The sequence below is a fragment of the Oryx dammah genome, unplaced genomic scaffold (genome assembly GCF_014754425.2).
Source record: "Oryx dammah isolate SB20612 unplaced genomic scaffold, SCBI_Odam_1.1 HiC_scaffold_6, whole genome shotgun sequence".
Taxonomy (NCBI): Eukaryota; Metazoa; Chordata; class Mammalia; order Artiodactyla; family Bovidae; genus Oryx; species Oryx dammah.
The window spans coordinates 18,045,795-18,061,007 of NW_024070190.1; the positions used below are offsets into that span (position 1 = coordinate 18,045,795).

A 15,213-nucleotide genomic window follows, 5' to 3' on the forward strand; every position below is an offset into this window, starting at 1 on the left:
CCACGCCCCCTACATTTTGGGCGCACACTCGGGCGCACACCCCTGCGCGCGCGCGCCGCCACACTCGGGCGTACGCACGCCGCTGTCGGGCCAGGGATTGCCGTGTCGGCGGCGGCCCGGAGTGGTCCGGGGCGCTCAGCCGGGTCTCCCTCTAGGGCTCCGCCGGCCGCCCCGCCCCGCCCCGCCCCTCGAACCCGCCGAGCCGAGCGCGCCTGGGGCTGCAAAGTTTTGCCTTCAGTCCGCCAAGGCAGCGCGCAGGCTTGGGCTCGGCTCGGCTCTGCGTGGCTCCGGATTGCCGTGACCGCTGGCCTTACCGTGCGCCCGGCTGTGCGCCCCGCTCTTCCCCGCGCCCCGCGCGGATCTCGGCAGCACGAGCCCCCGCCTGCGTGTGCAGTCAGCGTGCCCTCCTGCCGCAGGGTCTGTTTTCAGCCTCCTGTTGCGTCCTCGATCTCCTTTCTCCTCCTCCCCGGCGGCTCTGGCCCCTTCGCCTCCGCCACCCATCATGGCTCGTGGCCCCGTTCGGACCAGCCTGGGACCTGGGTCCCAACAGCTGCCGCTGCTGTCGCTACTGCTGCTGCTGCTGCTCCGGGACGCGGACGGCAGCCACACCGCCGCCGCTCGGCCTGCCCCGCCCGCGGCCGCCGACGGCCTTGCAGGGGACAAGAACCCCCAGCGGTCTCCAGGAGACGTGACCGCTGCACAGAGCCCAGGCGCCCAGGACATGGTTGCTGTCCACATGCTCCGGCTTTATGAGAAATACACCCGAAGGGGCGCGAGGCCGGGAGGGGGCAACACGGTCCGCAGTTTCCGTGCCCGGCGGGGTAAGTAGAGGGGACCACCCCTCCCCTTCTCCTTGGCCTCCGGTCCTCCTCACTTGCCCACCCTCTCACATCCCTGCACCTCTGCTTTTCCTCTTCCTTCTATTCACTGACGAGTTCATTCATTCTTCCACTAACTATTCCACCTTCCCCGTCCTCACCCCTCCGCGCCCCCAGCACTCTATGCCAGGCCCTGAGCCTCCAGTGGGAACAAAGTGACACAAAGTGACAACAAAGTGACACAGAGCCACAGGTTTCCTGCCCCTGGGGGGCCACTAAGCCTGCAAAGGTGGAAGACTTGCTGGACTCAGACCACCCCACTCACAAGGCTGTAAGCACAGGATGAAGGTGGCACTGGGCTGGCAGAGCTCAGGGTCTGTGTGTGTGGGTAGAGGGTGAGGGTGGGGGTTGGGGGGATCCATGTAGCAGGGTTTAGTTATGTGGACTCTTGACAGCTGAGGCAGGCGCCGAGGAGAGCCCACCAGGTGGGTATAGTGCAGCCCTGAAGGAACTGCAGGCACTGGGCCCAGGCACATATAGTTGGGGCATTTAGTGGGTGTGGGGTTGGGAAGCAGGGTGGACAGAGAATGGGGTTGAGTGCCCAGCCTTGGGGACATGGGACTGAAGTCTGCTGAGCACTAGCATGAAGTGTTCAACCATGGTGGTTTGAGGAAAGGTCTAGAAGCTTGGGCAGTGGGGGTCCCCCTTTTCTCTCCTGCCTTGCCCCTCCTGGGTAGACCCTTTCTCCTCTCCCCACACCCTGGATGAAACTGGACAGAGATCATCTGCAGACCCCTACCCTCCTTGCTTCCGAGAGCCCTTCAGAATCCAGCTTCCACTGAGTGCCCGCTCAGCCTGGGCTACCTCTGCAGGCCCTGAGTGAGCAGAGAGGAGAGGTGCAGCCTGGTGGCAGGAGCTGAGGAAAGACCCTCGTTGTCATGGAGATTACTCATGGTCTCAGAATGCCATCGCAGAAAATGTGGGTAGGGGTCCCCCGCAGCCCTTGTGAAGGAGGGGCCGTTCGTCAGGAGAAAGATCACTGATCTGTAAGGCCCCTTTTGAGGCAGAGGGGAGCAAGCCCAACAGTGGGCAGCCAGACAGCCCGGGGTCAGATCTGCCATCTCCCTGTTGATCACTGGGTGTGTGTGACTTGGGGTAACACAGCCACGACACAGAGCCAAATTCCAGAAGCTTGGTCTCCCAGAAATGTATACTGGGAACTCCTGCCACAGAGAGGCCCCTCCCCCACCCCACTCCCATCCCCTACTGGACAGACTCACTAGGTCAGTGTTCCTGGGTTCCAAGCCAACCAGATCTAACTCCGTCCTCCCTGGTGCCTTTAGTTACATCTTGGGGCACATTTCTGGAGAAGTATTATTAAGCCACTCAAGATGCATCTAGCATGACTGTGACCTTGGGCAAATGGCTGAAATGAAGCTCTGGGGACTTGCGTGTACTCATCTGCAGAACTGGCTGGTCATGGCAGTATCTTCCCTGTGGAGTTGCAGGAAAGATGACATGAAATGATGTGTGTAAGCCCGGAGCCCAGCACTGTCTGGGTTATGTGTTGGTACATTGTATTTCCCCATATACAAAACATTTGTGTTCACAGAGGTGTAGAGTTGACCTTGCATCCATTAATTCAGTCCCCAAAGCCTTGCAGCTGGGGAAAGCAAGGCTGGCAAGGTTACTGCTGCAATAAGGGGCGAATATGACCGCTGAGCCCACCTGGCTCCTACAGGCCCAGGCATGAAGGTGGGCAATGTGTTTTTCTGTTTTCATAGACTGGGGGTACAAGGAACAGTGAAGCAACAGTTAGCCCTGAGAAGAACATGGTGGCAGTACTTCAGATCCAGCCCTCTGATTTGACAGATAAAGAAACTCAGGCCAGGGCAGGCAGAACTGTTCACAGCGTCAGTGATTGGCACTGTCTGTTTGTCAGGATCAGGCTGTTTTCACTGCTAGTCCCTCTGCAAACTCCCATCAAAACTGAGCCTAGGGTTTAGGAGACAGAGGGTGGAACAGACAATTACTCTGTTAGGCAGATCAGAATTATTCTGGACCAGTCTTGGATTTTCTGATAAATCCAGCACTCTTGTTTGGAACCATCTGGCAGCCATGGGTAGGAGTCCCAGCTCCGCCAGCTACGGGCTGTATGCTGCAACACGCATGACCATACCTCTCTGAGCACTGATTTCTCTGCACATAGAGGCGAGGTGAAGATTCAGTGGGTTGAACTAAAGTTTGTGTCTGACTCAGGAAGCTTGGTTTCTCATCCCCTCCCTTGATTTCCTTAAGTTGGTTCATCCAGCTCCTGGGCAGCCCTCAGAGGTGCCTGCTTCATGGCCAGTGACCCTGCTGTGAGGAGGTGTGACCCTGCTGTGAGGAGGTGTGAGCCTGGGCAGGACTCATTATTTTATGAATGAGGCACAGGGGTAAGGGTTTCAGCTCTGGATCATGGCAGTGCCAGCCTGCTCCAGGACGGTGGCCTCTGCTGTCTCAGTGGGGTGGTCCCTGCAGCCCATGTTGCAGTGGAATCGTGTCCTCTGCCTGCCAACAGGCAGCACAGCTCAGATTCCAAGTGCAGGCTGGGAGCTGGACCAAATCCTGAATCTGTGACCTGGGCCAGGGACTGAACTTGTCCATGACTCAGTTTTGTCACTTCTAAAATGAAGCTAATCATGCTCTCTTCCTCATAGGGCTTTTCAAATGGATTGCAATAAGTCCAGTGCTTAACACTGCCTGGCACGTGTAAGTTCAGTAATGTATTAGCTCTACTATTATTACTCCAGCCACCTCGCTCCTTCCCTCCCTTCCATTGCTCCCTGAAGTAGGTCTTGTTCCCTACAAGTCCACATCAACGGAGAGAGCTTCTGAACCTGACCGTAAAGGTTAAAAGTTAGACACCTCCAGCCCCAAACAATCTGCACTTAAGTCTAGGCCTTTCCACCTACCCATAGGATATTGGGCAAGTTACTTAACCTCTCTGAGGTTGGTGTCATCTCCAAAATGCAAGTAATGATACATACTCATCTATCAATAATGTGAAAAGTCACATTCAGTTGCCGAAGTCCTTCCTGAGCACCTCATTCAGTGGCAGATGCTGTAAGCCCAAAGGACACAAAGAAGCAAAGTCTATTGGCCCTTTCCAGAAAAGCTCAGAGAAGGCAATGGCACCCCACTCCAGTACTCCTGCCTGGAAAATCCCATGGACGGAGGAGCCTGGTGGGCTGCAGTCCATGGGGTCGCTAGGAGTCGGACATGACTGAGCAGCTTCACTTTCACTTTTCACTTTCATGCATTGGAGAAGGAAATGGCAACCCACTCCAGTGTTCTTGCCTGGAGAATCCCAGAGACGGGGAAGCCTGGTGGGCTGCCGTCCATGGGGTCGCACAGAGTTGGACACGACTGAAGTGACTTAGCAGCAGCAGCAGCAGCAGAAAAGCTCACAGCTGGTTGCAAAGGAAGAAGTGAACAGAAGAATGTGAGCAGCCGGACAAGTGGAGTAAGAGGGGCTGGGGCTGGGCTTCAGGAGCCCCAAGGGGCAGCACTCAGCCAGCAGGGGAAGGGCTGATGGGCAGGGGCTGTTGAAGCGTCCACAGAGCAGGGGGAGCGCCAGAGACTCTGAAGAGCAGAGGGCGTTAGCCAGGTATGGGAGTGAAGCATACCCCCCGCACCAGGACTTCTGAGGAGTTTGGTCTCCATGAAATAACAGGAGGAGAGAGTTGGGAAATGGAAGTGGTCCATCAAGGCCATCAAGAGATTTGAGTGTGATGAATTTGCCTATAGGCAGTAGGGCAGTGTAGAGTGTGTGTGCGGGGGTTGGGGGTGGAAAAGAGAAGAGGAGAGAGGAGAGGTTATGGGAGTAATGCCTGCTGCTGCTGCTGCTGCTGCTGCTGCTGCTGCTAAGTTGCTTCAGTCGTGTCCGACTCTGTGCGACCCCAGTAGACGGCAGCCCACCAGGCTCCCCCGTCCCTGGGATTCTCCAGGCAGGAACACTGGAGTGGGTTGCCATTTCCTTCTCCGGAGTAATGCATACTGTGCAAAAATCATGGAAAATCACAGTAAGGAAAAGAAATTATCCCCAGTCACAACCCAGATATGACCAGAGTTAATATTTTGTGGAATATTACCTATAGTTTTTATCTTAATGGGATTATATTTTCAACATGCATGTTAAACTTGCCATATTTTCATTCTTATTTGAAGTTCCTGGGGTGCTTTTTCATTACTGGTCATCCTGAATTGTTTTTTTATGCTTTTTTGGCCGTTTGCAACTTTTCCTGTGGAAATCACTTCATCCAGTTGGGGTTCTTATCTTTTTCTTAGTGATGTGTAGAGCCTTGTGAAGGATGTTGACTCTTCATCCGTGACAGATGGTTTCCTTGTGAAGGGTGAGTGTGGGTGTGAGGGTGCCTGGGTGCTGGGGTCACACAGGCAGTTGTCAGGTTGTAGGCAAAGATGGTGGTGGAAAGATGCAGTTCAGGGCGGCTGTGGAGAAACAAGCTGCAGCCACTGGGACTGGTTGGATGCAGAAGGAAAAGAGACTGTGGAAATTCTCAGGCTCCAGGTGGAGAGCATGGACAGGTGGCAATGTCTCCTGTTGGGCAGAAGGACAGTGGTCAGGGGTGTGGGGTCCTATGTGTGAAACCAAAGGACCCTGTGTTCCAAGCATGTGCTGTCTGGCAGCCACCTTGTTGAGAGTGTGCAGGAAGCGTGCACACATTCTGCCTAGTTGACTGAGGCACAGAGAGGCTGTGTGACTCGCCTAAGGCCCCACAGCTAGTCAGTGATGAAGCAGGGTTCACACCCTGACTCTGGAGCCTGCCTAAGAATAGCCGCTCAGTACACATTAGTCCTCTTTGCTTCTCTGCACGCCCACTGACTGGCCCACCGCTACCTGCTTCCAGCTTATTATGTTGGTGCTTGCATCTTCAGTCTGGCGTTCTCATGCTGGTCTCCCTGATGGCTGTTTCAGGGGCAATAGGTGAAGGACAGATCTCCAAGTGGATTATGTTTCTATTGAGCAGAGCAATCTGAGGGTTCCCTTGGCCAGCAGGGAGCCTGGAGCACCCACTGGGCTAGAGCCCTTTCCCTACCTCCTTCCCCTCCAATCCCATCCCTGGCAAGTCAGGAGGAGGTTGAGTGCCCAGTAGAGTGGACCTGATTAAGGTTCTAAGACTTCCAAAGATCCATAGAGAGATCAACTTGTCTAAATCAGGTCCTTTCTTTCCTGGAGAGTCAGAATGCAAAATCATCCAAGTAATGACTTGTGTTTGCAAAATATTTTAAGATTTCACAGCACATGAACTTTGTTAATTAGCTGTTAGGCAGATCCAGATTCTATCCAAGGTACTTGGTTGGGGAGGATGGAGAGTGCGTGGGCTTGGGGTCAAACAGGCCTGGAAGTGTACTCTGATCCTGCCTCTTACCAACTGGGGGACTTTAGGCAAGTTATGTAGTCATGTACCCTCTCTGAAGCTCCATGTTTTTGTCCATTTGCCATCTCTGCTGCCCTGATTATGAACATAAGGAATCAAGCCTGCTTATATGCTTGGAACTTTCAGTTTCCTGAATGGTAAACAATATTATTCCCATTTTAAAGATGAGAAAACTAAGGCTCAGAGGGAAGTAACTGGACAAAAGTCCTCCCGTGCAGTGCCTCCAGCTGAATTTGCATAATTGGCTGTGTTTTTCCAAAGAAAGAGACTTTCTGGACTTCTTTCAGGATGTTTGCTGAGCCCCAGGGCAGCAGGCCAGGAACCCTCTTTGTTCAGTGAAGCAGATTGATCTAGCAAAGACCCCTTCCTACCCTACCATTCAACATGCATTTCTGAGCAGTGACAATCACTTAGGCTTTGCACTAGGATCTAGAGACACAGCAGTGTACTCAGCTGCAAAGCCCTGCCCTCTGTTGTGTTCTAGGGGGAAACAGAAAAAGTTACAATGAAATATATATTAGTTTGTCCCAAAGTGATGTGAAGACAAATGAAGCCCAGGACAGACAGAGTGATGGGGCTGCTCCTCCAGCCAGGGAGACCAGTGGTGCCCTTTGTTAGAGATGCTGCTTGGCGGAGCCCTGCAGGAGAGAGGCACTGTGCTTCCGTGGGAGAAGTGATAATGGCCGAAGGAATAGCTGGGACAAAGCCCTGAGATGAGAGTTTCATGTGTGGAAGGAGAGGAGGCCAGGGTGACTGGGGCAGAGATGGGGTTGCGGAGGGCAGATGCAACTGGGGAGGTAGGCAGGCCAGGTCACAGGGCCTTGGTAAGAGGTTGAGCTTTTTTGAGGGGGCGTATGGAGGGCTCTGAGCAGGATGGTGACCAGATGCTGAGAACACCCAGCCCACGGGGGGCCTCATGTGGACAGTGTGCTGTGAACACCCAGCCCACGGGGGGCCTCATGTGGACAGTGTGCTGTGAACACCCAGCCCACGGGGGGCCTCATGTGGACAGTGTGCTGTGAACACTCAGCCCATGGGGGGCCTCATGTGGACAGTGTGCTGTGAAGCTGTGACAGGCACTGCAGCCGCTCCCAACCATTGCCATCTGTCTCATCCCTGGAATGAACTCCTCTGAGGACCTCTGACCACCTTTGCCGGGACCCTGATTGGCCCAGCACTTAGCCCAAAGTAGAAGTATCCCAAATATTTATCTGGAAAAGAGAGAGAGGCAGGGGAGGGTGCAGGACTGGAGACAGGAATCACAGGAAGGAGGAAGGAATGCTCTTTTCTCTAGCACGAGACGGGAGCCACAGGTGCCAGCCTGGTTCACTGGAAACAGGGACTTCTTGGTGGGGATTCTCCTTTCTAGCCGGGGCTAATCCAAGCCAGGAGACTTCAGGGGGGTGGCCTTTCTCTCAGTCTGGAGTTCCCTGCAATGTAGAGATACAGGCACAGTCAGAGCTGGGCCAGTCTGTGGCCCTTCAGGCCACTGAAGGCTTGGGGGTTACCCACCCATACAGTTCCCAGCAGGGAGGGTCTTCATGTAGCCGGCCGCCTAGTGAAGGCCAAGCTGCTTATGGCCAAAGGCATTCAAGCCAAGTGGAGGAAAGACTCCTGCCTGCCCTGAGTGTAATTGATCGGGCTGCCTGACTGCTAAGAGTCCTCCCTCTCTGAGTTCCTGAGCGTGCTCTCCCTGGCTCTCCATCCTAAGGGAGGGGCAGCAGGCACCACTCCCCTCCTGTACCCCATGCAGAAGTAACCTCCAGGGCAGGCCGCACTCTCCTCCTCTACATCACATCTTGCCACCCAGGGGACAGTCCTCCCAGCACCTTCATCTGGTCATACACACCTCAAGTCCAGGTTGCTGTCCTGACCTTGGTGGTTCCAGTTATACTTCCTTAGTCCCTCTCTTGCCCTCTACTTTGTCACTGGAAGGGGAGCCAAGGTGCTTTCCTCCAGAAAGTCCCATCTTGGTTCCCCCTAGTTGGCTATTTTCCTTCTCATCACGCACCGCAGATGTCTAGGCCAGAGATGCTTGCATCCTGCTGTGAAGAGCCAGCTCTTTGGAAAGAGTCCGAAATGTCTACCCTCAAGCCTCTTAAGTGTTCTCCAGCAAAGAACCTGTTAGCAGAATGACGGAGTTGACTTGAATTGGGTAAAAGAAAAGTTCTTCCTCAGCGATGTGAGCTGGACCACTGACTGGAAGGGGCCTGCACGGGTGTAGAAGGCTCCCGCTCTGCCAGCCTGGGTCATCTGGGTAAAAGTGGTGAGGAAGCACATTTGGGGGATTCCTCCTCTGTGCCTGGCACCTTATAGATGTTATTTATTTAATCCTCCAAGCATTCAGGTGAGACAGAGATTCTAGGTCCTTCTGAGGTAGATGAGCAAGGTGTTGTCCCATTAGGGCCTAGAAGCCTGGTTCCTAGGGACTTTCCCAGCTGGAAGGGTGGGGCTGCCTTGTTGGTGAACTTGTGCAGGTCAACCCCAGCTGTGTTTGAGGGATCCTGGTCCTTATCCATGGGTCTGGCCTCTGGAGAGCAACCTGATGTTGGAGGTTCTACAGAGTGACCTGCTGCAACCCTGATAGTGTTCTTTCTTTGTAAAACAAGTTTAAAAGGCCTTGGGCAGAGTAAATAGCAGACACTCGAATAGCTGTGTTCTTAAGTTCAGTTTTTCTCAGAAGCCACTCAGAATGCAGGTACAGCGTGAGGGACGCTATTTAATTTACCTCATTTGGACAAAGGACTGCATTTAATGCCTATAAAATAGAGGGCTGTGCAAATACAAGATGCAGCGGAGGCGGGGTCGGGGGGGGCACTACTGTCAGCAGGGCTTGGATCCAACCCAAGCTACGCCGGCTACCTCATTCCAGCTTGTCTCATGAATGAAGGTGGTGGGAACACTTGTTCAGTGCGGGGCATCAGAGTGCAGGGGTGGGAATGGGAGCTTCAGCGTGCAGCAACCCAGAGCATTTACCCTGCCTGCCGGCTTTTTGTTTCTTCCTTTCTTTGTAATGGGATGTGGACAGTCCCTAACCTCTCTGACCTTAATCCCTCGTCCTCATCTGGTCACTGAAAATAGCAAAGGGTGCCCTCATCCGTTCAATGTGAGAATTACAGAGGATGCGGAAAGCCGGGCTGGCCTGGAAGTGCCCCCATCGATAGGCGTTCCTCCTCCCTGACTTGAGGTGAACACAGGGCTTATCCAGGAGACAACCTAACAGGCTGTGGTCTGTCCTTCCCTTACAGAAGTGGTCAACCAGAAGGCCGTGTATTTCTTCAACTTGACTTCCATGCAAGATTCAGAAATGATCCTGACGGCCACATTCCACTTCTACTCAGAGCCACAGCAGCCCCCTGCGCGTGAGGTACCCTGCAAACAGCGGGCCAAGAATGCATCCTGCCGCCTGCTGCCCCCTGCCCCCCCCGCACGCCAGCACTTGCTCTTCCGCAGCCTCTCGCAGAACACGGCCACTCAGGGGCTGCTCCGTGGGGCCATGGCCCTGCCACCCCCGCCGCGAGGCCTGTGGCAGGCCAAGGACATCTCCCTCATTGTCAAGGCGGCCCGCCGCGATGGCGAGCTGCTCCTGTCTGCTCAGCTGGATTCTGGGGAGAAGGACACCGGAGTGCCCAGGCTCGGCCCTCACGCACCCTACATTCTCATCTATGCCAATGACCTGGCCATCTCAGAACCCAACAGCGTGTCAGTGACACTGCAAAGATACGATCCCTTCCAGGCTGGGGACCCAGAGCCTGGTGCAGCCCCCAACAGCTCAGCAGACCCCCGAGTGCGCCGGGCCACGCAGGCCCCCGGGCCCCTGCAGAATAATGAGCTGCCTGGGCTGGATGAGAGGCCGGCACATACTCCCCATGCCCAGCACTACCACAAGCACGAGCTGTGGCCCAGCCCCTTCCGTGCACTGAAGCCACGGCCAGGCCGCAAGGACCGCAGGAAGAAGGGCCAGGATGTGTTCATGGCCTCCTCACAGGTGCTGGACTTCGATGAGAAGACGATGCAGAAAGCCCGGAAGAAGCAATGGGATGAGCCACGGGTCTGTTCCCGGAGGTATCTGAAGGTGGACTTCGCGGACATAGGGTGGAATGAATGGGTCATCTCTCCCAAGTCCTTCGACGCCTACTACTGCTCGGGAGCCTGCGAGTTCCCGATGCCCAAGGTAGGGTCACCCTGCTGTGCTCCGCTCACTGTCAGCTCAGCTCTGCCCTCGCAAGTCCTTCTGCCTCCTCACTCTGTTCCCCGTCTGTAAACAGGGATAATAACACCTCCCATCTATTTGAGCCAGAGAATAGCTAGACAGACATGCCCAAACAGCAGCCTGTTGGGTGGCTCCAACCCACAGATGGATGCTGCCTGGCTGTCCTTTTGAAGGTGTTGCCTTCATAGCACTGGAATTTTAAATCAGAACCTGTCTTCTTTTGTGGAGCAGGAGATCCACCCTTTCAGGTGTGTGTTTCCACACAGCAAATCACAGAGGTTGCGTGGACACTGGCCATTCCCCCATCCCCCCACTCCACCCCCGCACACAGGTCCGGTCTCTTAAACCCCTTCGTTGCCAAGGCTCTTCTAGAAATCTGGTTTGGATTTCAGGGCATGATGTCTGTAACCAGCGGAGCTGGCCTCGGTGACTTCGCAGTGTGACTCTCCCTGTCCCTACCCTCCCCTCCTCTACTCAGGGCAGAGGTTCACGTGGCAACTAGCTCTCATTGTTCACAAGTCTGCAGGACACACGTGGGACTGTGTGCTCCATTGCACTGACCTGGGCTTTCAGATGCTCACCTCCCCTCTGGGCTGGGCCATGGGTCTGTCCATCCATCTCCCCACAGCCTGAACTGCTGTGGGATGGCTGCCAGAGGGTGTCAACCTCAGCACAGAGCTCACGCTTTCCTCCTCCTTAGCTCTTCCGCTGAGTTCCAGGTCATGCCTTCCCCTCCAAGAGAGGAAGTCAGTGCGTAAATTCACTGTGAACGTAAATAAATCAGTCAGCTGGGGAAATCCCAGACCCAGACGTAGGGCCCTATTAACCTGTTTGGGAATTAAGAGGCTTTTCCTCAAAGCTGTGCATGTGCAGGAGAGAGGAAGGGAGGTGCCTGACAGAGAGACAGGCGTCTGCTGGAAGGATGCAGCCCCAGCAGACTCAGAGTGAGTGTGCGGCAGCCCCCCGGCCCCCTCCCCGACCCCGCTGGCTGACCCAGCACTTACCTTATCAGTCTGCCTCACTGTCTTCCCACCTTCCCTGACATCGGTCTGAACTCCCCAAATGCCGGGGTCCCGGCTTCGCTTCCCACCTCCCACCTCCCCACCAGAGGCACAGGACGTATAAAACTCTGGCCGACAATGAGCTGAAGCACCTGTAACGTGGTGCTGTTCCTCTACGGGGAGGTGCTTGAAAAATGGCATTCTCTGTGTTTGCACCTGGGACCCAGACACTCCTGGATATGAGAGGCTGCCTGGAGAGGGAGGGGGAGAGAGCTGGAGCGGGCCCAGCGAGTGTGGTTTCCAGGCCAAACTACTTTCTAACTGAGGGCTCTCAGTCAAGTTATTTAGTCATTGTAAACCTCAGTTTCACCAATAAAATTAGAACCATGCCCGCCCCATAAGATGGATACAAGGACAAGACGGGACGATGCCGGTGAGGCAGCACCTGCCACCTCACAGGCAGACCCGCCCGGGGACTGGGCTTTCAGCCCCATCACAGTGGCGCGCGTGTGCCTGCTGGCCCTCCCCTCCTGCGTGGAGAGCGCGTCCGTGCTCACTGGACTCTGCAGGCTGGGCGGCTGTGGCCCGAGGCGCATTCTCCAACGTTTTCCCTGGCCTTCCCCCTGGCGTGCCTGGCCAGTTCCAGGTGCTCCCTGGGGATGTGTAACGTACAGCTGCCCTCAAGTGGCCAGTGCCTTCCCCGATGCACCTTCCCTCCAGGAGCCCAAGGCTCTGGGGTAAGCGGGTGGGAGGATGCCTTTGGCAAAGGTCTCTAGGACTCAGCCTGTAAGTGACTTCAGAGGAAATGCATGCCCAGCCCCGGGATCTCATCTTGTTTGCTTTCTCGCTTTCTCTCCTTCACCTTTTCCGTGTCCTCGGCGTGGTGGGCGGGCGAGTACTGCGGGGCAGGCAGAGCTCGGAGGTGACCTTGCTCCCTTCCCCTTTGTAGATGGTCCGCCCCTCCAACCACGCCACCATCCAGAGCATCGTCAGGGCCGTGGGCATCGTCCCGGGCGTCCCAGAGCCATGCTGCGTTCCCGACAAGATGAGCTCTCTTGGGGTCCTTTTCCTGGATGAGAACCGGAATGTGGTTCTGAAGGTGTACCCCAACATGTCCGTGGAGACCTGTGCCTGCCGGTAAGACCAGCTGCTCTGGAGTGGAAGGAGCCTGCCCTGCCCACACACAGCAGGGTAGTATTCTGGGAACCTTCTGGAGTGAGCACTTGATTCAGGGTGCAGCTGCAAAAATAGGGCAGAGCCCGCAGACAGCCATCTGTCACCCCAGGGCATCGCTCTGGGGTCTTTCATTGCTGGTGGTTCAGCCTCCTCAATGCCAGTTCGAATCCTTTAAAGGGATCTGGGAGTTAAACCTGACCTGATGGCTGCTCACAGCCCATCCCCTCTGCTCTGAAGGCCTGAAAACCAGTCATATCCATATGTTGGGTTTTGTGACCATCATCTCATAACCTGGAAAGAAGACTACAAACTTGAAGGTGCTCACACCCGTCATATGGAAAGAACCTCTGCTTAAATAATCCGTTTTAGAACACTTTGGGCCACAGAGTGATGCTGGAAAATGGATATTGAATATGATATAAATGGATGTTTCCTCTCAAAATCCACTGAAGATGCTTTTATACATACAGCATGCACATATAACCAATTTTGGTTTCTTTTTCTTAATATATATTTTATTTTAAAACAAAAAGGAGGGAGTTGACACCGTTCCCCCACAGAGGGCGTCATGCTGGTTGCGTGCGCATTCTTTAAACATGCTGATTGAGATAACCCACACAGCAATATGTTGGAATACTAAAACATAACCAAGATTTTATATTTTTGTAAATTATACTTTCTATACTGTAGATTGTGTATGGTATGTGTTTTTATGGAAAGCTAATAAATTAAAGGGACAATGGTATCTTGAAAAACTGAATGTCACCCGTTCCAAAATATGGATGGGTCCCCATGTGTGAGTATGACATTCGGGGTCACCGCCTTCTTTAGGAGCTGAGGGCCCTGAAAGTCATCTCCACACTCTCTCATCTTTAGCCTAAGCTCCAGACACTGGCCACTCCTGTGCCTTCCAGGGTCCTGCTCACTTATACTGCACCTCAGGTCCCCACCCCAGGCTTGTCCAGGTAAACACAACCCAGGCACGTTTAGGGGTCTCGCATCCTTAGCTTCAGTGGGGATATCGTTGATGGGGTGGGGGAGGGTGCTTGAGATATTTAAGGAACATCTATGGTAGCCTAGTCAGAGGTCGTCTTGGAGTAGTTCAAGCAAGAGACTCAGCAGGAGTCAGGGATCTTTCCGGAGATTCAGGGACTGCTCCTGAGGGACTAAAATGTCCGCTCCTGCCTGCCCCCTTGTCAGCATCTCTGTCCCAAACAGCCTCCCCCAAGTGACTCCCTTGTCCCCGAGTTGACATTGCCTTACGGTTGTAGTGCTTGAAGCTGACTGACTAGCATTTCTGAAGTGAAAGAAAAAGTGAAAGTAAAAGTCACTCAGTCGTGTCCAACTGTTTGAGATCCCGTGGTCTGTAGTCCATGGAATGAAACTGGGTCCAATTGGGGGCAGGTGTATAACAGTCCCTTGGCGGGAGGATGGCATGGTCCCAGTCTCACTTGGAAAAGATTGAAAAACTATGAGCAGTTCTCCAAGAGGGAACTTAGAAGGAGAAAGGAGCCCAGGCTCCTGAGGTCAGGGTTCCTGGGCAAGGGAGGTACTCCCACGTGCAGCAGGTGAGGAGTGGGTAGGACGGGACAGGAGGGCAAGCAGCCAAGCATCTGGACATTGCCTGGGTCCTGTGGGGAGCTCTTGCATTTAAGCTATACTCCGTGTCAGTCCAGCTTTGAGGCCAGGAGGCTGGACGTTCAGACCCCCACCCCAGCCTACCGCCGGTGGAGAGGTGGAAAGTCCCAGGTCTCTGGCCCTCTGCAGAATCAGCCAAGGTAGCTTAGGAAGCCTGGGAGCCTCTGAAGAAGGCTGCAACCTCAGCCACTGGAGATAAATCGACCTATGCCGAAGAGAATACAGAACAGGTAAGAGGGGCTGAGGGTACCTGGGTTGGGGTCTAAGTATTTTCCCCGTAAATATCTTTGCTGCAAGCAGTTTCTTCAAAAGCATTTTTGCTGCACAACTAGTTGGCCATGAAGCCATTTTGCCATTGAAGATAAAATAGCTGGTGGCAGCTCCATTACAGTAAATAATAGATCAGTTTGTACAGAGTCTTCTGGGAGCAGTCATACCTCTCACCCGTCAAAACCAAAAGCTTACTATGTGGAATCTAGGGAAATGGTACAGATGAACTTATTTGCAAAACAGAAATAAAGTCATAGATATATAGCTCAAACCTATGGTTACAAGGGGGGAAGAGGGGTGGGCTGAATTAGCAGATTAGTATTGACATACATACACTAAATGTGTGGACACTGCTATGTATAAAATAGATAACTAATGAGAACTTATTGCATAGCACAGAGAACTCTACTCAATGCTCTGTGTCCACCTAAATGGAGGGAAATCTTAAAAAGAGTGGACATAGGTACACAGGCAGCTGATTCAGTTTGCTGTACAGCAACAACATTTAAAGCAACTATACTCCAATAAAATAAAGTTTAAAAAACCTGCAAAAAACAAAACAAAAGTTTGCCAAGCTTTCAAAAATATAGAAGATGCAGCTACTAATTCACAACAGTCTTTAAGAACATTAATGATGGATTCTTTAGCTAATTTAG

The 15,213-nt window shown here is 53.7% G+C and overlaps 1 protein-coding gene across 1 annotated transcript; it reads left to right on the top strand.

Moving 5' to 3' along the window:
- Positions 1–293: 293 nt before the first annotated feature.
- On the top strand, positions 294–13,404 carry GDF10 (growth differentiation factor 10). The gene is made up of 3 exons (XM_040242131.1): positions 294–821; positions 9,508–10,433; positions 12,423–13,404. Exons 1-3 carry the CDS (start codon positions 503–505, stop codon positions 12,612–12,614), a joined length of 1,437 nt encoding a protein of 478 aa, XP_040098065.1. The 5' UTR covers positions 294–502; the 3' UTR covers positions 12,615–13,404.
- The last annotated feature ends 1,809 nt before the right edge of the window (positions 13,405–15,213 follow it).